The sequence below is a fragment of the Balaenoptera ricei genome, chromosome 10, assembly GCF_028023285.1.
Source record: "Balaenoptera ricei isolate mBalRic1 chromosome 10, mBalRic1.hap2, whole genome shotgun sequence".
Lineage (NCBI taxonomy): Eukaryota > Metazoa > Chordata > Mammalia > Artiodactyla > Balaenopteridae > Balaenoptera > Balaenoptera ricei.
In genome coordinates, this window is record NC_082648.1 from 78,806,176 (window position 1) to 78,830,984 (window position 24,809).

General features: G+C 42.3%; 1 protein-coding gene across 1 annotated transcript in view; it reads left to right on the top strand.

Moving 5' to 3' along the window:
* The window catches only part of PLEKHG7 (pleckstrin homology and RhoGEF domain containing G7), a 73,914-nt gene that overhangs the window by 43,789 nt on the left and 5,316 nt on the right, over positions 1-24,809 (top strand). Inside the window, 6 exon segments of the mRNA XM_059936663.1 lie at positions 8,632-8,806; positions 10,351-10,466; positions 10,813-10,906; positions 16,909-16,988; positions 18,930-19,083; positions 24,078-24,175. Of these exon segments, the coding sequence (XP_059792646.1) occupies positions 8,632-8,806; positions 10,351-10,466; positions 10,813-10,906; positions 16,909-16,988; positions 18,930-19,083; positions 24,078-24,175 (717 nt within the window).

The window sequence follows — 24,809 nt, forward strand, 5'->3', positions numbered from 1 at the left end:
GCGGTGTGGAGAGTGACCTGGGCTCGCACACAGGCTTCTTGGTGGCGGCAGCTGCAGCCTTAGCGTTTCCTACCAGTCTCTGGGGTCCGCGCTGTTAGCCGCGGCTCGCGCCCGCCTCTGGAGTTCGTCTAGGCGGCGCTCTGAATCCCCTCTCCTTGCGTGCCGCGAAACAAAGAGGCAAGAAAAAGTCTCTTGCCTCTTCGGCGGCTGCAGACCTCCTCTCCAGCTCCCTCCCGGCTCACCGCGGCACGCCAACCCCTTCAGGCTGTGTTCACACCGCCAACCCCAGTCCTCTCCCTGCGATCCGACCGAAGCCCGCACCTCAGCTCCCAGCCCCGCCTGCCCCAGCGGGTGAGCAGACAAGCCTCTCGGGCTGGTGAGCGCTGCTCGGCGCTGAGCCTCTGTGCGGGAATCTCTCCGTTTTTCCCTCTGCGCCCCTGTTGCTGTGGGATCCGCGCTGATAGCCGCGCGGCTCGCACCCGTCTCTGGATTTCGTTTAGGCAGCGCTCTGAATCCCCTCTCCTTGCGCGCCGCGAAACAAAGAGGCAAGAAAAAGTCTCTTGCCTCTTCGGCAGCTGCAGACTTTTTCCCGGACTCCCTCCCGGCTAGCACCAAAGCCCGAGCCTCAGCTCCCAGCCCCCGCCCGCCCCGGCGAGTGAGCAGACAAGCCTCTCGGGCTGGTGAGTGCTGGTTGGCGCCGAGCCTCTGTGCGGGAGTCTTTCCTCTTTGCCCTCCGCACCCCTGTGGCTGCGCTCTCCTCCGCGGCTCCGAAGCTTCCCCCCTCTGCCCCCCGCAGTCTCTGCCCGCAAAGGGGCTTCCTAGTGCCTGGAAACCTTTCCTCCTTCACAGCTCCCTCCCACTGGCGCAGGTCCCGTCCCTATTCTTTTGTCTCTGTTATTTCTTTTTTCTTTTACCCTACCCAAGTACGTGGGGATTTTCTTGCCTTTTGGGAGGTCTGACGTCTTCTGCCAGCGTTCAGTGGGTGTTCTGTAGGAGCAGTTCCACGTGTAGATGTATTTCTACTGTATCTGTGGGAAGGAAGGTGATCTCCGCGTCTTACTCTTCCGCCATCTTGCCCCCTCCATCTGTGCTTTGATCTTTATGATTTCTTTCCTTCTACTAACTTTGGGTTTTGTTTGTTCTTCTTTCTCTAGTTCCTTTAGGTGTAAGGTTAGGTTGTTTATTTGAGATTTTTCTTGTTTCTTGAGGTAGGCTTGTATTGCTATGAACTTCCCTCTTAAAACTGCTTTTGCTGCATCCCATAGGTTTTGGGTCATCATGTTTTCGTTGTCATTTCTATCTAGGTATTTTTTGATTTCCTCTTTGATGTTTTCAGTGATCTCTTGGTTATTTAGTAATGTATTGTTTAGCCTCCATGTGTTTGTGTTTTTTACAGCTTTTTTTCCTGTAATTGATTTCTAATCTCATAGCGTTGTGGTCAGAAAAGCTGCTTGATATCATTTCAGTTTTCTTAAATTTCCTGCAGCTTGATTTGTGACCCAAGATGTGATCTATCCTGTAGAATGTTCCGTGTGCACTTGAGAATAAAGTGTAATCTGCTGTTTTTGGATGCAGTGTCCTATAAATATCATTTAATCTGTCTGCTGTATAGTGTCATTTAAAGCTTGTGTTTCCTTATTAATTTTCTGTTTGGATGATCTGTCCATTGGTGTAAGTGTGGTGTTAAAGTCTCCCACTTTTATTGTGTTACTGTCGATTTCCTCTTTTATAGCTGTTAGCAGTTGCCTTCTGTATTGCGGTGCTCCTATGTTGGGTGCATATATATTTATAATTGTTATATCTTCTTTTTGGATTGATTCCTTGATCATTATGTAGTGTCCTTCCTTGTCTCTTGTAACATTCTTTATTTCAAAGTCTGTTTTATCTGATATGAGTGTTGCTACTCCAGCTTTATTTTGATTTCCATTTGCATGGAATATCTTTTTCCATCTCCCCACTTTCAGTCTGTTTGTGTCTCTAGGTCTGAAGTGGGTGTCCTGTAGACAGCATATATATGGGTCTTGTTTATGTATCCATTCAGCGAGCCTGTGTCTTTTGGTTGGAGCATTTAATCCATTCACATTTAAGGTAATTATCGATATGTATGTTCCTATTACCATTTTCTTAATCGTTTTGATTTGTTTTTGTAGGTCCTTTTGTTGTCTTGTGTTTCCCACTTAGAGAAGTTCCTTTAGCATTTGTTGTAGAGCTGGTTTGGTGGAGCTGAACTCTCTTAGCTTTTGTTTGTCTGTAAAGCTTTTGATTTCTCCATCGAATGTGAATGAGATCCTTGCTGAGTAGAGTAATCTTGGTTGTAGGTTCTTCCCTTTCATCACTTTAAATATGTCCTGCCACTCCCTTCTGGCTTCTAGAGTTTCTGCTGAGAAATCAGCTGTTAACCTTATGGGAGTTCCCTTGTATGTTATTTGTCATTTTTCCCTTGCTGCTTTCAATAATTTTTCTTTGTCTTTAATTTTTGCCAATTTGATTACTGTGTGTCTCGGCATGTTTCTCCTTCGGTTTATCCTGTATGGGACTCTCTGCACTTCCTGGACTTGGGTAGCTATTTCCTTTCCGATATTTGGGAAGTTTTCAACTATAATCTTTTCAGATATTTTCTCAGGTCCTTTCTCTCTCTCTTCTCCTTCTGGGACCCCTATAATTCAAATGTTGTTGTGTTTAATGTTGTCCCAGAGGTCTCTTAGGCTGTCTTCATTTCTTTTCTTTCTTTTTTCTTTATTCTGTTCTGCAGCAGTGAGGCTGTCTTCATTTCTTTTCTTTCTTTGTTCTTTATTTTGTTCTGCAGCAGTGAATTCCACCATTCTGTCTTCCAGGTCACTTATCCATTCTTCTGCCTCAGTTATTCTGCTATTGATTCCTTCTGGTTTATTTTCATTTCAGTTATTGTATTGTTCATCTCTGTTTGTTTGTTCTTTAATTCTTCTAGGTCTTTGTTAAACATTTCTTGCATCTTCTCCATCTTTGCCTCCATTCTTTTTCCGAGGTCCTGGATCATCTTCACTATCATTATTCTGAATTGTTTTTCTGGAAGGTTTCCTATCTCCACTTCATTTAGTTGTTTTTCTGGGGTTTTATCTTGTTCCTTCTTCTGGTACATAGCCCTCTGCCTTTTCATCTTGTCTGTCTTTCTGTGTATGTGGTTTTTGTTCCACAGGCTGCAGGATTGTAGTTCTTCTGCTGCTGTCTGCCCTCTGGTGGATGAGGCTATCTAAGAGGCTTGTGCAAGTTTCCTGACGGAAGGGACTGGTGGTGGGTAGAGCTTGGTGTTGCTCTGGTGTGCAGAGCTCAGTAAAACTTTAATCCATTTGACTGCTGATGGGTGGGGCTGGGTTCCCTCCCTGTTGTTTGTTTGGCCTGAGGCAACCCAACACTGGAGCCTACCTGGGCTCTTTGGTGGGGCTAATGGCAGACTCTGGGAGGGCTCATGCCAAGGAGTACTTCCCAGAACTTCTGCTGCCAGTGTTCTTATCCTCACGGTGAGACACAGCCACCCTCCGCCTCTGCAGGAAACCTTCCAACACTAGCAGGTAGGTCTGGTTCAGTCTCCCCTGGTGTCACTGCTCCTTCCCCTGGGTCCCGATGCATACACTACTTTGTGTGTGCCCTCCGAGAGTGGAGTCTCTGTTTCCCCCAGTCCTGTCAAAGTCCTGCAATCAAATCCTGCTAGCCTTCAAAGTCTGATTCTCTAGGAATTCCTCCTCCCGTTGCTGGACACCCAGGTTGGGAAGCCTGACGTGGGGCTCAGAACCTTCACTCCAGTGGGTGAATTTCTGTGGTATAAGTGTTCTCCAGTGTGTGTCACCAACCCAGCAGTTATAGGATTTGATTTTATTGTGATTGTGCCCCTCCTACCGTCTCATTGTGGTTTCTCCTTTCTTTGGATGTGGGGTATCTTTTTTTGGTGAGTTCCAGTGTCTTTCTGTCAATGATTCTCCTCTCCTTCTTTGTTTTGCTTATATTTCTTTGACTCTATGAATTTAGGAGAAACAGTTATCTACTGTGGTCTTGAAGGGCTGTTTTTATGTGGAAGCATCCCTTTGTAGTCTGTGTGAGTCTCATATTTTTGGTGCAAGGGCTGTTTTTAGTATGGATGCCTGCCATGTCTTTCCTCTATGTATGCTGGTTGTTATCCCCTTGATAGGGGGTGTGATTGTTTTTGTGGTGACCAGAGCCTGCACTGGAAGTTGAGTGGCCCTCCTCTTTGCTCTGTGCTTGTCACAGCCTTGTTGGGACAGGGTCTGCTCCCCAGTTGTTGGAGTAGAAGCCCCCAGGTCTGTTTCTGAGCTGTGGTATGAGGTAGGCAGTACTGGAGCACTCCCACTGGGAGTCACTGAGTATTCCTCCTCAGGAGCTGTCCACCGGCAGGTGTGCTCTGTGGTGTCCTCTGTCACCCACTGTGCGTGCTCACAAAGTACACCATTGTTGGCACTGCCCTCAGGCCCTCCTCAGCCATGGGGATGCAGGCAGTCAGCCTGGGTGTCCCTCAGGTGCGGTGCTCACAAAGCCACCAGCGCCGATCCATTGGCACAGATTCCCTGAAGACAGGCACCGGGACCTTCCTTAGTTGCCCGTAGTCGTGCACCTGGACCCGCTGCGGGAGCTACGGAATCGGCACAGACCCTGGCCCCACCTCCACATTCATGCATCCACAAAGTTCGCAGCTGCTAACTCTAGCCCCGCGCCAGCCCCAGGAGTACCAGCATCTGCTCGGATGTCCCACAGTTGTTTAGCTTACAAAGGCGCCAGCAGCGTAAATCCACCAAAGTCACAAACTCTCCCAGCGGGGCTCAGATTTCAGCCCCAGCTCTGTGTGTGGGCACCTGCAGGCACTGGCGTGCCCCCAGAACTCGTAGAGGCGGAGCCCTGCCCACTTTGAGCACTGTGAGGGTGAGGCTGCTCTGGCAGGGCCCCACTCCTCCCTTCAAGGGCTTGTTAACAGTGGGGCTTCTTTGGCGGGCCCAGGCTTCATCCTGCACACAGCCCCAGTTGCAGCCCAGGCCACACTCCAGCCCCTCCAGCTTCTCCGCAGAGCCACCGCCAGTCCTCTCCCCAGGTCTGTCCACTGAAGCCCAAGTTTCAGCACCCAGCCCCCACTCATACCAGGAGTTACATGTCTTGGGCTGGGGAGTGCAGCAAGGTGGCCAGGACCAGGTGTGCTGGTCTCTCTCTCTTCTGCCAGCTGTAAGCTGGTTGCTGCACTCTCCTCTGAGCCTCTGAAGCTCCTTTTCTGTCCCAGCTGATCTCCCAGCCAGTGAAGGGAGTTCCCAGGGTGAGGGAACCTTTCCTCTTTCACAGCTCCCTCCCAGGGGTGCAGGTTCCATCCCGATTTCTTTTTTTTCTTTTGTCCTACCTGGTTACACAGTGATCTTTCTTGCAGCATTGGCTGTATGTCTTCTGCCAGCGTTCAGTAGGTGTTCTGTGAGAGTTGTTCCACATGTAGATGTATTTTTTATGTAATTTGTGGGCGTCATTGAGCTCCGTGTCCTTCTATTCCGCCATCTTGATCTCCCACCTATAAATTTATTTATTATAAAACTGAAGCAGATTTCATTGATCTAGACCCATCCATGAAAAGGACTTCTATGTCCAATCTCTCATGACAGAGAATTGTTTTTCTTTCCCTAATATTTCTGAAAAGTAAAGCCAATAGAGAGATGAAAAAAGAAAACTTATAGTTCTACTTTTAGAATCATCAAATATCTTTTTTTTTTTTTGCTCTTCTGAGACCTTCCAAAACACTAAAAGCTTCCAGTATCTCTGCCTGGATCTCTGTCTGAATTATTTACCACTGGTGTTTCTTTTCTGATTGATATCTGGGGGAGATTAGGTTTTTTTATATTTACCCTGAACACCAGTGGGTACTGGCAGCCAGAGCTGTTCCCTACAACATGGAAGTTTGGAGCAGTGGCCCAGGGCTGTGTGTTTTGAGGGAATCCCTAACTGCTGCTGAGAAATCAGTTACTGGAACTCCCCAGCCCCCCACAAGGACCAGCAGGTAGTGCTGGAATGCTGTTGCTAATGACTCAGCATGGAAGTCAGCCACTAAGGCCACAGACTACAGCCTCTCCACACCTCCTCTTTCCACTCCTTCCCACTCCCAGCCTTTCCACATCTGCAGTCCCTGCTTCCTTCATCCCTTCCAGCCCCAATGAGAATCACAGCCATTTTGAGCTGGATGAGAACTGGGAGGTCATCTAGTACCTTCCCCCATTTTAAAGAATCTGAGGTGCAGAGACGGGGAGGTGGTCCCTCAGCCTTGAAGCCTGCCCCCTAGAGCTCCATCCTCCATGCACCTTTCTGACCTGCCATCTGTAGGTGGGGAAGTGGGAAAGATCACGCCCGGCAGAATTCCCATAAGGAAGAGTCCCGGATGTTTTTAAAAGAAATGTGATAAAGCTGCTAGTGTAGGAGGGTACCACCCTCCAGGGATGTGGTCAGGTTATGAAAGACCAGGACAAATTGCAAAGCACGAGGCTAGGAGAGAAAAAGGGGAAAGTTGGAGAGGGGAAGAGAGAGAAAGAGCTCTCTCCTTTCAAAGAAGAGAATGGCGCCAGCAAAATGGGGTGGTGGGTGGTGACTGTGGGCTGTGAGCCCTCCCCATAATCTGAAATCTTCAGTAAAATAAACACATGCACTCATAAAATGTTTGGCATGAGTGGGTTTACAGTGGAAACCAACACAGGAAACCTACCAGAGGGCTAAGTGTGGCATTTGGCCCATGCTGTTCAGCGAAGAAACAGAATGTGTACAAACAGGAGTCCAGGGGCCAGAAGAAGCCATTGGAATATCTCTTTATAAATATCTAAGGGAGAGTTTTGAACTTGTTGGAGGTTTGAGCCAACCTCTCTGAAATGCAAGGGCTGACACCTGGGCATAAAGACGTACGAAGATATCTTTGGGGACGCAGAGGGAGCCTTCCGCAGTGCACAGTCGTCCCTTTGTATCCAAAGGTATTGGTTCCAGAACCCCGACAGATACCAAAATCCGAGGATGCGCAAGTCCAGTATATAAAATGGTATAGTATTTGCATATAACCAATGCACATCCTCCCGTATACTTTAAATCATCTCTAGATTACTCATAATACCTAATACAAGGTAAGTTCTATGTAAATATTGTAAATACAGTGTAAATGCTATGTAAATGGTTGCTGCTGTGCCGCAAATTCAGGCTTTTTGGAACTTTCTGGAATTTTTTTCCCCAAATATTTTCAGTTCACAGTTGGTTGAATTTGAGAATGCAGAACCTACAGATAGTAGAACCTACTGTACCTTGACCCACCTGAGGCTGGTCTTGAGGGTCTGGGTCATGAGGGTCATGACTTAACCTGGGCCTGGAGTGAGCATGAAAGAGGGAGGAGGCGAGAGCCCGCAGCAAGAAAAATATTTAGTGTGAGGACAGGATCCATTTAGAGCTGAACTCAGGACCAGTATGGTGTGAGCAGGTGGGAGGAGAGAAGTGTAAGGGAAGTGAACACACCCTTAATAATACTTCTTGATGTACCTGTGTGTGCAGTAGCCACAGACCTGGCTCCAGGCGTCATGTGTCACCTGCACAAAGGCTGGGACCCCTCAGGTTCAAACGGTGTCACATTCAAAGAAACAGTCCAGCAGATGAAACAAATGTAGGAGCTATTCTTATGTTGCTTGCATTTCTCAAAATACCATTTATGGAAATCCAATGTATATCCCATAGCAATACTTATTGAAGTTTCCTTTCATGTATTCCCCATTGTGTGTACTCCTGGCAACTGCCTCTTTGAACAAACTCTCCCTATTGACAATTGTCTACGTCTTTTTCCCTCTCCTCTCTTTTCTATATCATGTAGATCAATTTAGCGTCTTCAACTTCTGTTTTCATTTTCTCTTCATTATCCTGATTCCCTCCAACAAAGGAGAGTCAAGGAACTGACCCAACAAGCAAAAATCCTTCCTTTTCCTGTCTACGTGTGTAGTGTTGACTCTCAGTTCTCCTAACTGCATTGCAGCAAGAGTGGGAGCAGAGTTGGCAAAACCAGAAGTCTCCCCCAAGGGCCAGGGAAAAGGAGAAGGCAAGGGGCAAAACTAAACTCTTCAGTGTCAAGGGTAAACAAGGCTGAAATATGTGTATTAATACATCTTACACGGCCACTGATGGAGTATGCAATTTCTAGGGGATTTAACAAAATTCAAATTTTTCCTGTGCATTCAAATCTTGACATCAGTTTTCCCATTTAGGAGGATTGAGGGGGTGGTGTTATAGGTGATGCTGATGACCTCTTCCTTCATCACCATTGCTGGGAAGGCAAGACATCTGAAGAAAGATTCTTTTATTTCTTTAATTGGAAAGCAGCAATGTTTCAGTCAGTAATATTCAATACTTCTTAAGCACATTGAAAAAACCCATTTCAGACCCTGAATTTAGTACTGGTAGATAGATGCTTGCTAAGACAATTTAATATGGAATTTTCAAAAGCAAAGTCTAGTCCATGGCTTATAAATTTTCCTAGCAAGCTCACAGGTGTGTCATGTCATTACTGAGTGAACTCTCTAAGGGTTTCTTGTGTCAGGACTTCTCAGGGCCTTGATAGGAGACGCGATGTTCTGATCCACCTGCTTTTGCCTCCCCCAGTGGTGTGAGCAAAATGAACAGTGCAGACGCCTTCACCTGCCTGAGCTGCTAGTGGCCCCACTACACAGGCTGACTCGATATCCCTTGTTGCTGAAGAACATCTGGAAAAGGAGTACAGACTCTACGGAGAAAATCATGATCTACTCCATCAAGGAAAAGGTGGAAAAGTCAATCTGTAAGTCCCTGAGACGAGTGACCCAGAGCTCCAGTGTCAGCTTTAATCAAAGAGTTGGGGGACCCTCTGGCTCTTGGGAACCATTTGGGCTTCCATCCTAGGAGGTAATTCCATTGCCTTGAGGTCATGGCTTTCCGAAATGTGGATTCGAGTTTGAGTTTGCATTGTAAATCAAACACACTCAAAACAATGGGCTCCAGTCACATCCTGGCGAACCCTATGAGAACTCTTAACTCCAAGTTCACGCAGGACATGGCCCCGTCTCCAAGGCTTTCAGATGTGAGTTCAGGCAGGAAAAGTTCTATTTCCCAGATGATGAAGGCACTTTGTTTTTAACATCCATACTGAACCCACACACAAAGCAAATGGGAGTAAACAGCATGGGAAGCCTTTCCGGAGAATAAATTACCATCGGTCATTTTTTTTAGGTCACTGAAATCCAGGGCCAATCTAAATATAATGCCAACTGCAATCATTAGACCCGAAATTTGGGAATAGGAAAAGAGAAAGCCCTGTGATGACTTAAGTTTATTTGGGTAGCTCTGTATAATCACATTCAAATAAAGAAGTTCGTGATATATGTCCATAAACCAAGATTTCCTGGGGAGCATCAAAAGGGAACAATTCAAAATGATGATTATCAGCTGTACAGAAATGATATATTTTTTTTCTTTTGCATGTTTAAAAATAAAATGACCATTCACTTAGGAGTTTCTTTCCTTTTTAAAAATTTTTTGTTGAAATTCTAAAATAACCCAAGGAACTAGAATTCAGCTTATCAAGTGATTAAGACAAAAAATTCAGTTAAAGACAGACTTTTTTAAACTTTTAAAGTAATTTTGAAGATTATTACTCATTTTGATAAGTTTGTGAGGGGGATAACATCTCTTCTAGGAATTTCTCAATAAAATGAATTCTCATTGTTGGGGAAAGAGATCCTGTGGCCTTCCTTTAAAGCTTAAAGATGGTGAATTCTCAAGGATTCCCTAACCGTGTGATTCTGTGGGTCTACGACTTGCCCTCCATGTTTTCAAAAATCATTTCAAAACCTCAGTAGCAATATGTTATTAAAAAACATTGGAAAATTAATATAGACCTTCAAAGAGAAAATGAGTTCTTACCAAAAGAAATAATCAACCTTACCATAAAGTGAATGTATGTTTTATGATTAAGACAAAAGGATATGTTTGTCCTTGTTAGTCTGATTTTTTTTTCCTTCCTGTAATCACAAGCTGTGTGATGTAGGGAATATGAGAAAGCTACTAAGGGAACTGTTAGTATTATTGAAATAAAAATGCACAATACATTTCCAACTTACTGAGTTAAATTAGTTCAGCTTCATTTTTCTCTGCAAGAGGCTGATTTCAAATTAGTGAGTTTTTCTAAGGCATTTAAATAGCAAGAAATATGTTAAATGAACCTAAGATATGGTTTGGCTCCAGGGGCGGTCAATATCTCTAAATGATTCCTGTGGATCTTGGTTAAATTTTATGCTGTAATGTCTCATGCATTTAAAAATATATTGAATGTGTCTTGTCTTTCAGGGGATCTTGAAGGAAAAGTGAAGTGGCTTGACAATTTTCAAAAATGCAGACATCTACAGGAGATTATAGTGTGGCCTCCACTTTGGGATAGAGATAAAAGGTTTTTCATTCCAGAGGTACAAAAAGGATCAATGAGAACCTATGTCCCTTTCTAAACGTTTGGCATTCAAGTGGAAGTATACTAGTCTCACAAAGTCCCCAGCTGCCCACTAGAATTATAAATCTAGCAAGAAGTAAAGCCTCATCCACATGGCATTGTGTGTGGGGAGGCTGACCTCCTCATGCCGTTCCTGAACTGGTCCTTCTAAGCATTTTTCCCATTCTTTCCCATTCCCATGTGCATTTACTGGCATTTCCAACTGTCAGGAACTTTCTAGACAGAGTACATTGCCCCAGCTTCTAGAATATGCTGTCCTCCAATCACTAACAACATCTCTTTGATTTCCTCCCTTGTTTTGCCAGTGCCTGAAACACATTTTTAAAGAACACATGGCAGAAAACATCCTGTCACCAACCAACAGACACCTTCTCTATGAAGGAAAATTAACTCTTGCAGGTAAATAACTGCTTCCTTTACAAACCCAACATCTTTGCTACCTTGTAACTTGTCCAACTGTTGCTTATCGAAGGGTGGCAAGAACTGTATTTCCTTATGGCCAAGGCGATGGAAGATGTGAATCAGAGCGCATCCTGTGGAGTCACGCAGACTCCAGCTTGATCAAACCACGACGTAACTGGCCACACGCCCTCCGTTTTCTCTCTGTAAAATGGGATAACGATATCTGTCTTACAAGCTCAATGTTAAAGTGAAGTAACACATGTGAAGAGCTTAGCTCAAGGTCTGGAATATAGTAACCACTCAGTGCCAGCTGTTACCACCCTCATTTTACTCCCCCAGTGAGCTGGGCAATCATACTCTCAGTGTTGACTGAGAACCTATTATGTAACACATGTTGCATTGTGTAGGTACCATTGGAGGATAGAAAAGTCATGATTCTGGATAATCCTTTCCCTCTAGTTGGGAAGCGCTGCCATAATGAGCAGACCTGCAGTCTAAGTCCAGAAGAGAGTCTGATGCTGGAGTACCCAGGAAAGGCTTCCTGTGGTCCATGGGACTGGAGGCGGGCTTTGGGGGGATAGAAGGGTGTAGTTCAGTGAAAGGACAGGAGGGAGGACATCCCAGATGAAAAGCACAGCAAGAGAAAAGGCTTGGAGGCAGAAGCCACTTGAGAGAATAGGCTCATGGCAGCGTGGTTAGGAGGGTGATCCCCGAGGCTGCCTGCCAGATTCCCTTCCCAGCTCAGCCTTTGCTGCCTGTGTGACCTGGGGCCACTTACAGCAATCTCCCCATGCTGCAGTGTCCCCTCTTTGTTGTGAGGATTAAATGAGCTAATGGATGTATAAGCACTTGAAAGAATGGTTGGCAGAGAGTCAGTGCTCAGTAAATATTATCAGAAAGGGCTGCCCGACTGAAATAAAATTTGCATTCATTCATTGATTCATTTCTTCACAAAATCTTGATTGAGCACCTATGGTGTGTGAAGGCCTGTGGGATGTGAGGTTGCCTGAGATCTTTTGGGGGGTGCCAGGCAGTAATTCCTTATTCAGTACACACCTGTTGAGAACCTGCTCTATTTTAGGGGTAGCGCCAGATGTCAGCTTGGGACATAACCCCCGCAGGCAACTGCCAACTCGAAACATAGACATGCCCAGCTTTTTATATCAAAGGGCTTTTTCATGCATTTTTTCCTTCCAGTGAGTTATGCAGAGAAGTTACATTTAATCCCATGTCACAGGTGAGACTCGGGGAGGTTCTGTATCATGCTCAAGGTCACTTGGCAAGTTAATGGCAGCATCCAGACCCAAGCCAGGCTGCCTCACCCTAGCAGGCTTCCAGAATCATAGCCACTGCCTTGAAAGCCAGAGGGACCCAGCCAGGAAATTGCAGGCAACAAGAAGCCACTGAGTGCTCAGGGACATGAGAGGCTTAAAAGGGTGTTGAAGAAAGAGTTATGGGAAGCAATACACAAAATGGCTAGAGGAGGAGACCAAAGCAGAGAGACCAGCCTGAAGGCGCCACAGTGAAGCAGGATGGGGTGGGAAGAGCCTGGGCCTGTGTTTCTCAACCATTCTCCACCTGTAGACCACTCCCCTCCCACTTTCATTTGGAAAGATAACAATCTTACCCTTTCTTTTACAATTTCAAAAATAATTATATCATTGTGACAAAGCCAAATCCAACCAAAACCAAAAGTAATGAAGCAAAACACAGTTCTGTGTGCAATCCTATGCCTTTCCCTGCAAAATTGGCCTCCACCTGGAATCATGAGAGATTTTATTTCACCTCTTCCCCCTATCTACCAAATTCCCAACTGTGAGACGCACCAGCCTGTCCTAAAATGTTAGAAATGGGCGTGGATCTAAAAGGATAAATGTGAGAGCTATTTCAAAGGCAAAAACAGGAGGACTTTATGATTGATAAAATGGATGAAGAGGAAATGAGTCAAACACCTTCAAGTGTGCTTATCTATCTGCCTGAAAGGTTGGTAGATGACCCTGAGGGTGACGCAGGGAGTGGGTCAGGGAGTCAGTTTTAGGGTTCAGGTGTGGACGTGATGGGAGGCCACGTAGAGGCTGGATGAACGTGACCATGAAAAATCTCTTGGTGAAAAGCCGCATCAGATGTGTACTCATATCAAGTGGGATGGGGGTGCTTGTCATGGAAGCATGGGTGGGAGACTGGCCTAAGAAGGAGTCGTTATGGTTCAACCCAACTTTTCAGGAAAAGTCTCTTGTAGAGTCAAATGTGGTAGAATGGCGATGACCTACGTAAGCATTACTAACACCAGGCTCCTGTCTGACAGCACATGCTGTTAGTCAGATTTCACCAGAGAGGGGTGTGTCATATAGTAGTGTCAAATCAAGTTTAAAGTCACTGGGACTTTGGCTCGGAGTTGGCATAGAGATATGGTGTCGGTGGGGGTAATAGTGTTAGAAGAAACAGGACATCATTTTGAATGGAAAAAGCATTGGACCAAGAATTATGGGGTCTAGCCCCAACTGTGGGCTTTGGGGAAATTGTTTAAATTCTCTTAATCTCTTCTGTAAATATTGATGATGATGATGATGGTGATGGTGATAACCATGATGATGATGGTATCCACCACTAATATATTATGTTCCAAAATTTCTTCTAGCCTTAAAAACTGTAGTGTTGAAATTAAGTGCATTTTCTCATTCCCAGAAGGTCCAAGTTTTTATAACTTTTGGAGCATAACCAGCTTCCCACTGGAATTCATGCCAGCATGCTCCCCACAGACTGGTATTTCTAAATAGAAAAAGAGGTAAAGTTCAGGCAAATAGGATGGCCCAGCAGCTGTAGCACCTAGAGAACACACGTTGTTCAAGCTGCTGCAGAACTAGAATAAGTCAGTGACGCTGCTCTGTTCTCTAGCAGTGTGATGAAAACCCCACAGGCCAGACTCTTTGAGAAAAAATAAATACCTAATCGAGTTAGAACTGCACAAGTTTGTTAAGTCTCATATCTGGTTGTGTGGCACATAGCTTCAAACTCCTGGGATGATAAATTTGAATACTCTAACTTTATGCCTACAGTCTTCCTCCTTAGTCATCCTTTTTCGTAATCCCATATTTACTTTAGCACTATCAGTTCTTGAATTTATCTTAAATCGTGTTTGTGTTTATTATGTATCTGCTCCCACTATAATTAAAGCTCTTTGAAGGAGAGATTTTGTCTTAATCATTGATGCATAGGAGGTGCTCAGTATTTGTTGACTGCTTGGTGGAAAACTAGGGCCTCAATAAACGGTAGCTAAAATAATCATCATTTCCTAGAATGAAGTCTAGGACATAGAAGATGCTCATACCTGTTTGTTAAAATACTTGAAGTTAGAAGGAGAAAACAAAGCTATTTCATTTTGACAATGATCATTCACCTAATTCAGATTGGCAGAGGGTGGGGAAAGCAATATTTAACAGGTCTTAAAGGTCTAGCATTGTCCAAATGTCCCATTCCTCACCCTATGTGTTAGTTAGGATATTAAGCCAGCTCTTGGAGACAGACCGGTTTATTTATCTCACACGTAAAATTCTGAGCTATATGACAGCTTTACTCCATGAAGCCACAAGGGATCTGGATTTCTTATGTCCTTTTGCTCTGCCATCCTAGAGACTGCTTTCTTCTGTGGCCCCAAGGTGAGTCACCAATTTGCCTACATTCTAGCTCGTATTCCATTGGTCAGAATTTAGTCACTTGGTCATATTTAGCTACAAGGAAAGCTGGGAGATGTAGTATTTATTCACAGTGAACATCTACCCACTAAAACTTGGAAATTTCATTACTACAAAAGAAGGGAAGAATGGTTTTTAAGGGACAACCAGCAGTCTTTACTGCAGCCCAATTTGCAAAAAGGAGTTTCTAGTAGTGATAGAAAACATTAAAAAAAACTATTCAAGGACAATTCAAGATTGAATAAAATATCTAATTTCTATGCAGATATAGGAAGTATCTTTTCTGTAAACTTAGACTAAAAATGAATCCCAGATATTTTATTTATTAATTTAACCTTAGGCATCTCGTTTCCACAGGTAAATGTGTATGAGAAAGAACTTCTAGAGAAATATAAATAAATAAAATAGAATAATAAAAAATATTTACTGATTTTTCTTATATTTACTTTAAGTGCCTGTCACATCCCCCTCAAGGATGGCCTATTCCTCTAAAATCATTTAAATTTAACCATTTCTTTTTTTTTTTTTTTTTTTGGTATGTGAATATAAATTACTATTTTGGGAACTTTTGGAAAGGGTAACTTTTGTCAGATTAATTTTAAATTAAAAATTAATTTAAATTTTTAATTTAAAAAAATTTCAATTTAAAAAATTAAAATTTTTTCTTTGTTTAATTTTTGAATTTTATTTATTTTTTTATACAGCAGGTTCTTATTAGTTATCTATTTTATACATATTAGTGTATATATGTCAATCCCAGTCTCCCAATTCATCCCACCACTACCACCAATGCCCCGCCACTTTCCCCCCTTAGCGTCCATACGTTTGTTCTCTACATCTGTGTCTCAATTTCTGCCCTGCAAACCGGTTCATCTGTACCATTTTTCTAGGTTCCACATATATGCATTAATATACGATATTTGTTTTTCTCTTTCTGACTTCACTAACCATTTCTTTTTCTAATTTCTAAGGGATGGAGTTAAATTGAGAGGGGAATATCTCATTCTAATATTTTATTTCTCTTCTACGAGTATCCCCTTCTTAGGGAAAAGTAGAAAAGCCTATTTGCCTTCAGTTATTATCAAAAGTGATATCAGAAATATATTTGTAAATACAAAGCTTCATGAAGATTATTATTATTTTTTTTTTTAATATTTATTTTTGGCTGTGTTGGGTCTTCGTTTCTGTGCGAGGGCTTTCTCTAGTTGTGGGAAGTGGGGGCCACTCTTCATCGCGGTGCGCGGGCCTTTCACTGTCGTGGCCTCTCTTGTTGCGGGGCACAGGCTCCAGATGCGCAGGCTCAGTAGTTGTGGCTCACGGGCCCAGTTGCTCCGCAGCATGTGGGATCCTCCCAGACCAGGGCTCGAACCTGTGTCCCCTGCATTGGCAGGCAGATTCTCAACCACTGCGCCACCAGGGAAGCCCCATGAAGATTATTTAAAGCTTGTATAGACACATTGTAAAACTTAAGAAACAAATTGTTTTAGTGACTGTCTTAATCAGCTAGGGCTACCATAACAAAATACCACAGACTGGGTGGCTTAAACAACAGACATTTATTTCTCACAGTTCTGGAGGCTGGGAGTTCAAGGTCAAGTTGCCAGCTGATTCAGTTTCTGGTGAAAGCTCTCTTTCCAGCTTTCTCAGTGTCCACGCGTGGCAGAGAGAGAGAGAGAGCATGCTCTGGGGATGACATTCACCCTGTCAGATCAGGGCCACGCGTGGCAGAGAGAGAGAGCATGCTCTGGGGATGACATTCACCCTGTCAGATCAGGGGTCCTCCCTTAAGCTTTCATTTAATCTTAATTACTTCCTTATTCCAAATACACAGTGGGGAGGGGGGTAGGGCTTCCACATAGAATTTGGGGGAGATGCAATTCAGTCCACAGCTACGACAAAGTGCCTTTTTTTCTGGTAATGTATACCTTTGCCAATGACCACACAGATGAGTCAAGAGGCCAAAATGCTGGAGTTCTGTTAGTCAATAGATGTGTCCTAGGCTCAGCTGAAACCACGACAAATATCATCCAAGTAACGTTAGATCCACATGAAATGCCTTACAAATACAATGTCTTTAAAGTTGGAAGGGTGGGCTCACATCAAGTCCCTGCCTTAGGGAGAAGTCAATTCAACCATAATGCAGTTTTCTGACCCACGTGATTGGAGCCCCCTGAGCTGCAAGCCTCGTGTGCCCTGATCCCCGGCCTATATTGTTTTCTAAGGGATTCTTTGATTTAAAAAGAAAAAAAAAAAAAAAACCTCTGCTTACTGTTTCCAGCCCCAATTTCATCTTCTTTCTTTCCTCAGAAAGCACAAGATTCCTAGATGTTTAGCTGTTTCTCTTTGATGATTTCCTCTTAGTTACGAAAACTAAGCGCAACAAAAAGGTAAAATGCTGTTGTCTCTAAATACTGCTAAATGAGTTTAGAAATATTTCTGAATAAGTTGAGTTAAAAAGAGAAAAGATTCTTATACATCAAATCGGACTTTACCCTCTAAAAAATGGAGGCATTTAAAAATATTGGCTTTTTCCATCGTAGAGTGCTGGACTGAAAAACAACAGTAACAAAAGCAAGTCCCATTTCTTAAGGATGTCAAAGCGTGTGTATATTTTTAGAATGACTTAGTCTGTATACTTCCGAGGTGAGTCCCAGAAGCCACAGGGCTTTATGCCCGGCCTGCCTCAGCAAATGAAATTAAGATACTTTTGTCCATATCCGCCTTTTCCTCATCCAAATTGACTACCACAACAAAAGCTGCCAGAGCAGGGGGCCTCTCTAAACCGTCTGCTGCCAAGTGCTGAGGTGATATCTACCACCCGTTCTCACGTTCTTCCTGAGAAATGATGCTTTGGGGGCTGCAGGTGGGAAGGAGCCCTGGTCTCTCAGTGTCTGCCTATAATTAAGAACTGCAGAAGCCAAACAAATGTACAGTTGGCATCACAGAAAAAAAACGAGTCACCAGGGGCTAGAGCCACAAAATCTCTTCTAAGAATAGGGATTTCTCCCTTAAGTATTAATGGTTACCATTACTGTCGTTACTCCCAGATAAGCCATGGGTCTCATGGTCCACCAAAGGCTTTCTATCTAATGTCCCATTTCACAGTTGTTCCCTGACTGGTGTGTGTGAGTGCTTTCAGGAAGAGGCCTCCTCTGCAGCTCTCAGACACCTGCCCTTAGAGATGGGAAGAGGCTGTGCAGTATGTTTTTGGCTGTCAGAGATAACTAATGTTGTTCTAACCCACTCACTTCTTTACTAACCGACTAGCCTTACACAGATGTAAGATTATGAGACTAGATCTCTCAGATCTTTTAATAACCTAAGCTTCTAGATGGCATGTTGGTTAGTTGAGCTAAATAATTTAAGGGTCTTTAAGCAATAAAATAGACACCCATTAATCAATCCGTGCATAGTTGATCAGTGGTTGAGGAGGGAATGGGTGTTGGAGAATATTAAGTCACAGTTTTGAGACTTGGATGGCCTCTTATTTTCAGCTACCCAGGCTAGCATGTCTGAACAGGCAAGCTCTGAAAAATCTCTGTCCCCTTCAAAAACCTGACGTTAAGCACAGCTTACCTTCTCTTTACATAATGGCACAAATCAGAGCCCACAAACTAGTGGCAGCCCATTATTGGCCATATTATAAGATAATATTCTGGTTTCATGCTTCACAACTTGATTCCAAAATAAGTAATGTTATCTGTTTTAAATTCCTCTTTAAATTCTTCCGTCTGATAAATCTGAGAGAACCACCCAGAGAAGACCCCAGGTTTCATTTATTTTTTTGGAAAAAGAAATAAGGAATGTTATCTGTTTTAAATTTCTCTTCACTATTTAATGCACAAATTACTTCACATACATCCCAATCTTTGACACCCTTTTTTAAAAAAATTCAGTATTTTATATATTCAAAACAATTTCAGTTATTTACAGATCATAGAGCATGGAATTTATTTATTTAGATTTTAGAATAAGATCCCATGGGCAGAGTTAGCCAACATGAGGCTTCTCTTTCTTGTTCATTTAACTCAGTACCATAGAGGGATACTATGGAAATGAAGATCTTCCCATTGATGTGATAATGATTTAAATGTTTCCCAGCTATGAAATTACCCTTTTATTTATTCAGGTAATTAAACTTGGGGATCAGAAACACTATGCTTTAAATCACTGTGTACTTTGGGAAATGCTTTTCAAGATCCAGAAAGAATAGTAAGCTAGATTTCAAGCAGTTGTTTCTAAAAATCAGTTTACTTAAGGATGTACCTTAAGTATGTGCATCAATATTTACTTCCTACTTATTGCATTATTTTCCTCCTTAATTTTAGAAACTTGGAGGCTCAGACCCTGGTTTAATGTGCCCTTCACTTATTCCTGAGCTACAAACAGTAATCAAAGAAGGTGGTTCATGTATGGTACTCGATCAGCCCATTCCACTAGACAGATTGGTTGTCAGAGGTCTCGATCCACTCCACATGTCAGGTATGTGTCTATTTGCATCATTCAGCTCATCTGTTTGCTATCCCAGAGTTTTATGTTGGCCTTTTTTTGGTAACAGGACATGAATCTAATTCAAATCTTCATGAAAGATAATACTGGGTTCCTGTGTAGCTAAGTATCACTCACTCTACAGGCTAGTTATGGAAAGAGTATTGGACTTGCTTCCAGTGCTTGGATGACCCAGCTCTGCCACTTGCTAGCTGTGTGACCCTGTGTGCAAGGTACTTAAATTTTCTAAGCCACAGATTCATCTTGGTAAAATCAGGATAATATCTACCCCAGTGAGCTGTCATGAGAATTAAATGAAATAATGCAGGTAAAGCACTCAATAAATGACAGCTATTATTAGGATTGTTATTCTGTTAACCATTTTTAGTACTATTGCTATTGTTAAAGCACTGGTAAGCCATGACATGCTATGCAAGCCTAAGATATTTTATTGCAATTGCTCTATAGAAAAATGCCAGAAATAAATATATAAATATGTATATGTACATACATATACACATATAGATCAGAAATGTATATTTTTGTTTATTTTTCAAGCATTTCCTGAGTGTCTCCTGTGAACCAGGCGCTCTGTAAGTGCCCTGGAGTTACAAAGATGGAGCTCTCAGAACAACGAAAGATCAATAAATCCTGTCAGGAAAGCCCTGGGCCTCGGAGGGACTTGAAGGACATTCTGGCCTACTTAGTACTGGGTGGGTGGCAGCAGTGTTCAGAAGGAAGCATCCGTCATTCTTTCCTGGGGACAGGCTGCTAGAAGACCAGCAAAGCCAGGCAGGAGGGGAGTGCCTTCCTGTCCCAGGGGAGGAGCAGGAAGAGAGGAAGCACTGTCCATGTCCTGCAGTTCCCACTCCAGCAGCCAAGCCCAGAGCACCAGTCATTAGCACAGGACCTGCTTGTACTCAGCAGAGCCACATTACACAGTGAATACACCAATGAATAATAATAATAGCAAAAATTCACATCATTAAGTTATGTAACTAAGTTGTATATTTAAATGTTCAACTCGTGAATGGATGCCAACTCTCTCCCCAAGAGCAGCAGGGCTCCAATGAGGGGAAACCTGTATCTAGAACTAGAGCCTTCTGCCTCCTTTGTCTGTTCTTTCTGTGTCTGCTAAGATTTGCTGAAAAGCAACTGGTCAGGCCTTAAGGCCTCTTAGATCAGATTTGGCACGGACCAATCACTGTCACAGGCCAAAGCCTGCATAAACCAGAGAGCTTTCCCGAGCAAGCCTAAAAAGGGGCATCTCAGAGGAGCACAACCTTCTTACTACAGTGGCCATAGTTAGAAGATTCTGCCATGATAAATGGATGTGAGTGGAGGAAGGTGTCAGATCCCCCAAGCAAGGGAGGGAAGCAGCGTGGGCTCAGGTCAGCCACAGCCCTGGCAGCCAGCTGGACTTTATGGGAAATCTGACATCACAGGATTCCCTTGGGAGACACATGTTTTCTCTCCTGTATTCCTTGTTCTTTTTTTTTTTTTTAATAAAATCAATACCTTTTTCAAAACCATATTTCCACCATCTTTTGTTACTTTTTGACTTGTCACTACCATTTCATTTCTTTTTTTAAAATATTTTTCTCATTGCTCTGGTGGTTATTTTAACTGTTCAGATACAGTGCATGAGGTAGAATAGCTGTAGAGTGAGACAGAGTAAAGTCTGAAAAAAGAAGAGATTGTGCTTTGCAGTGACAGAGACCTAGTTTCAAATCCTGGCTATATTATTCACAAGCTGTGTGACCTTAGAAAAATTCACCTAATCTGTGCCCTCATTTGTAAGTGGGAATTAGTTGACCTTTTTTTTTTTAATTGAAGTATAGTGGATTTACAGTGTTCCAAGTATACAACAAAATGATTCAGTTATACATGCATATATATTCTTTTTCAGATTCTTTTCCATTATAGGTTATTACAAGATATTGAGCTTAGTTCCCTGTGCTACACAGTAGGTCCTTGTTGTTTATTTTATATATAGTAGTGTGTACCTGTTAATCCCAAATTCCTAATTTATCCCTCCCCCACCTTTCCTCTTTGGTAACCATAAATTTGTTTTCCATGTCTGTGAGTCTATTTCTGTTTTATAAATAAGTTCATTTGTATCTCTTTTTTAGATTACCACATATAAGTGGTATCATATGATATTTGTATTTCTCAGACTTACTTCACTTTATATGATAATCTCTAGGTCCGTCCATGTTGCTGTAAATGGCATTATTTCATTCTTTTTTACGGCTAATATTCCAGTGTGTGTGTGTGTGTGTGTGTGTGTGTGTGTGTGTGTGTGTGTATACACATCACACACCACATCATCCTTGTCCACTCATCTATCGATGCACATTTAGGTTGTTTCCATGTCTTGGCTACTGTAAATAGTGCTGCTATGAACACTGGGGGTGCATGTAGCTTTACAAATCATAGTTTTTATCTTTTCCAGATATATGCCCAGAAGTAGGATTGCTGGATCATATGGTAACGCTATTTTTAGTTTTTTAATGAACATCCATACTGTTCTCCATAGTGGCTGCACCAGTTTACATTCCCACAAACAGTGTAAGAGGATTCCCTTTTCTCTACACCCTCTCCAGCTTATTATTTGTAGATATTTTGATAATGGCCATTCTGACCAGTGTGAGGTGATACCTGATTGTAGTTTTTATTTGCATTTCTCTGATAATTTGTGATGTTGAGCATCTTTTCATGTGCCTGTAGCCATCTGTGTATCTTCTTTGGAGAAATGTCTATTTAGGTCTTCTGCCCATTTTTTGATGGGTTGTTTTATAAGCTCTTGGTATATTTTAGAAATTAATCCCTTGTCGGTCGCATCATTTGCAAATATTTTCTCCTATTCTGTAGGTTGTCTTTTTGTTTTATGGTTTCCTTTGCTGTGCAAAAGCTTTTAAGTTTAATTAGGTCCCATTTGTTTATTTTTGCTTTTGTTTTCATTACTCTAGGAGATGGATCCAAAGAAATATTGCTGCTTACTGCTGCTTAAAATATCTCCTTAATTTATGTCAGAGAGTGTCCTGCTTATGTTTTCCTCTAGGAGTTTTATAGTATCTGGTCTTACTTTTAGGTCTTTAATCCATTTTGAGTTTATTTTTGTGTATGGTGTTAGAGAACATTCTAATTTCATTCTTTTACAATAGCTGTCCAGTTTACCCAGCACCACTTATTGAAGAGACAGTCTTTTCTCCATTGTATATTCTTGCCTCCTTTGTTGTAGGTTAATTGACCGTAAGTGCGTGGGTTTATTTCTGGGCTTTCTATCCTGTTCCATTGATCTTTGTATCTGTTTTTGTGCTGGTACCATACTGCAGCTTTGCAGTATAGTCTGAAGTCAGGGAGTGTGATCCCTCCAGCTCCATTCTTCTTTCTCAAGATTGTTTTGGCTATTTGGGGTTAGTTGACCTATCTTATACAGTTGCTGTGTGGTTTAAATGACACAAAAAGGAAAAAAATACATAGCACTGTGCCTAGTACATAGTAAGTGCTGAATAAATGATGTCAACTATTAATTGTTAATCATTATATTAGAACATCAGGGAGAAAAAAGCTATTCCTGACCATTTATTATCTCCTTATTTTATTTTCTAAGCCTAGCTATACCAGGTCCTTTTGTTTATTAAGCCCTTAGTAGCCATATTACAAACTAAACAGATGAGGGATACCTTAAATAACTGAGAACTACAGTTACAATTTTGAGGAACATGGATTCTGAAATCCAGCCAAGAACAACCACCTGATCTTTAAAGCCTCACTTACTACAGGGAATTTATAAGGAGAAAAATCAGGGAGTAAAACAAAAACAGCCAGATCTTTTTTCCAGAAAGTCATTTTAATAGGTTTAAGTCCTCTCACCCCAGAGAAGCTGGACAGAATTTCATGACCTTGACAGGCTTTGTTGTGTAGAATTTAGGAATTATGAGGTTTAGACTATTACAATCTGTAATAGTGAAGTAGTTCTTGCAGTTAAGAAAATAAAAGTCTCACATTTGCTTCGATTCTGAAATGAGGCCCAACTTGCCTCAGTGAGTCTGAATTAAACCCACAAACTTCAAGGAACAGAAATAATGACTGTGAGCAAGCATCAGCGTAATGATCATCCAGTAAGAGTCAGTGTTCTCCTCCTCCTCTCTGAAGTACTTGGTTTGACCTGGAGCCAGCCCTGGTTTGGTTTTGTTTGCTCCTAAACATAAATTGACTGTAGAAAGAATGTATAGGCTGCAAAATTTTATTCCTGGTGCTGTATAAATAATTCAAGGAAGAGACTTTCATTTTAAGAGCTCCAGCTGTATAAAAAAAGGAAAATCTGCTCTCCTAGTATCTCCTATCATTTCTTTAAGAGACCAGCTAGGAAATGACAGAACAGACTGTTTCTTTTCAAACACAGAAACCATGCCAACATTTTTTTTTGTTTGTTTTACATTTCACATAATTTGGTGGATGCTGGATTTTATTTGAGTCCATTTTTTTGGCTTTTCTTGGACTGCTGTGAAGCATTCAGGTGGTTTTGTATTTTTGCTACATCTTAATTTGTTTAACTGTTGTTTTGATGTGACTTCCCTTTAAGTACCAAAATAAAACATTTTTAAAAGGAGTGGTGGAGGTCAAAGAAACAATGATTGTATTATTTTTCGTATTTGTATTTATATTTTACACACACAAAATCTACCTATTATGCTAAGCTTTTTCCTTGAGAAGGAACACATTTTCCATCACTTAAGCCATAAATGCATTTATTTCCTCAAGCCCCAGAAGTCATTGGCTAAGGAAGAAAAGGTTTTCATATTTAAGTGGGCTCTCTTTGGACATAGCAGTGAAGTCTTGGTCTTGGAATCAGATTCTTTTTTAATTGACATAAACCTCCCACACTCATTAATAAACAAACAAAAATCCAGGTTCTTGTACTGAGAAACTGTGGATTTCATATTAAATGCTTTGGCTCTTTGTCTTTAATGTTTTTCTAGTCTTTGGGCTGAGAAATTCTTTCCTCATACAACATGAAAACAGCTATCGACAGTGTATAGCAGCATTCTTATTACAAGCCCAAACAGAAAACATCAAGGTATGTATTTCAATTTTGTAGGTTTTGATTCTTCAGACTTAAGGAAAAAAATCACACCCCAAGCTCATTAAGGAACAGTGAATGGAAAGTTCTGTGTATTTTCCTCTCCTGCTTTGGGAAGGGGGTAGGTTGGAAGGAGGGGAAGGATATGAATATCTAGACCATACCAGGCTCAGAGACCTCAGAACTGACCATCTTCTTACATCCCCAGTGTTGACACAGCCTCCCTCATTTTCTCCTGTGGCAGAAGCTCAAGAGCTGCCTCTGACTTCTGGGGGGGGTCTGTAGGAAATGGGGGAAGAACTGCTTTGGATTGCATGCTTGATTTTTAAGATGCTCCGATCAATTTCCAAAGCCCCAGTATGCAAACAGTATGATGCCAGCTTAAGTGAGGGGCTCCTGCAGAAATGAACTGTGTCAAGTCTTCTCTTTACCCTTTGAAACTATGCTACTGTTTTTACAGCTATGGAGCTGAAGAGCAGCTGCCTATCTGACTCTGGTTTCTTTATCTTAGAAGTTTCCATTTTTGTCTTTCCCCTGGTAGGCTTTCATCAGGGCAGCAATGTGGCCAGACAATTAATGGAAGACTACATTATTTTCAAGGAGTCAATTTCTTCCCTCAGTCTGTTTTTCA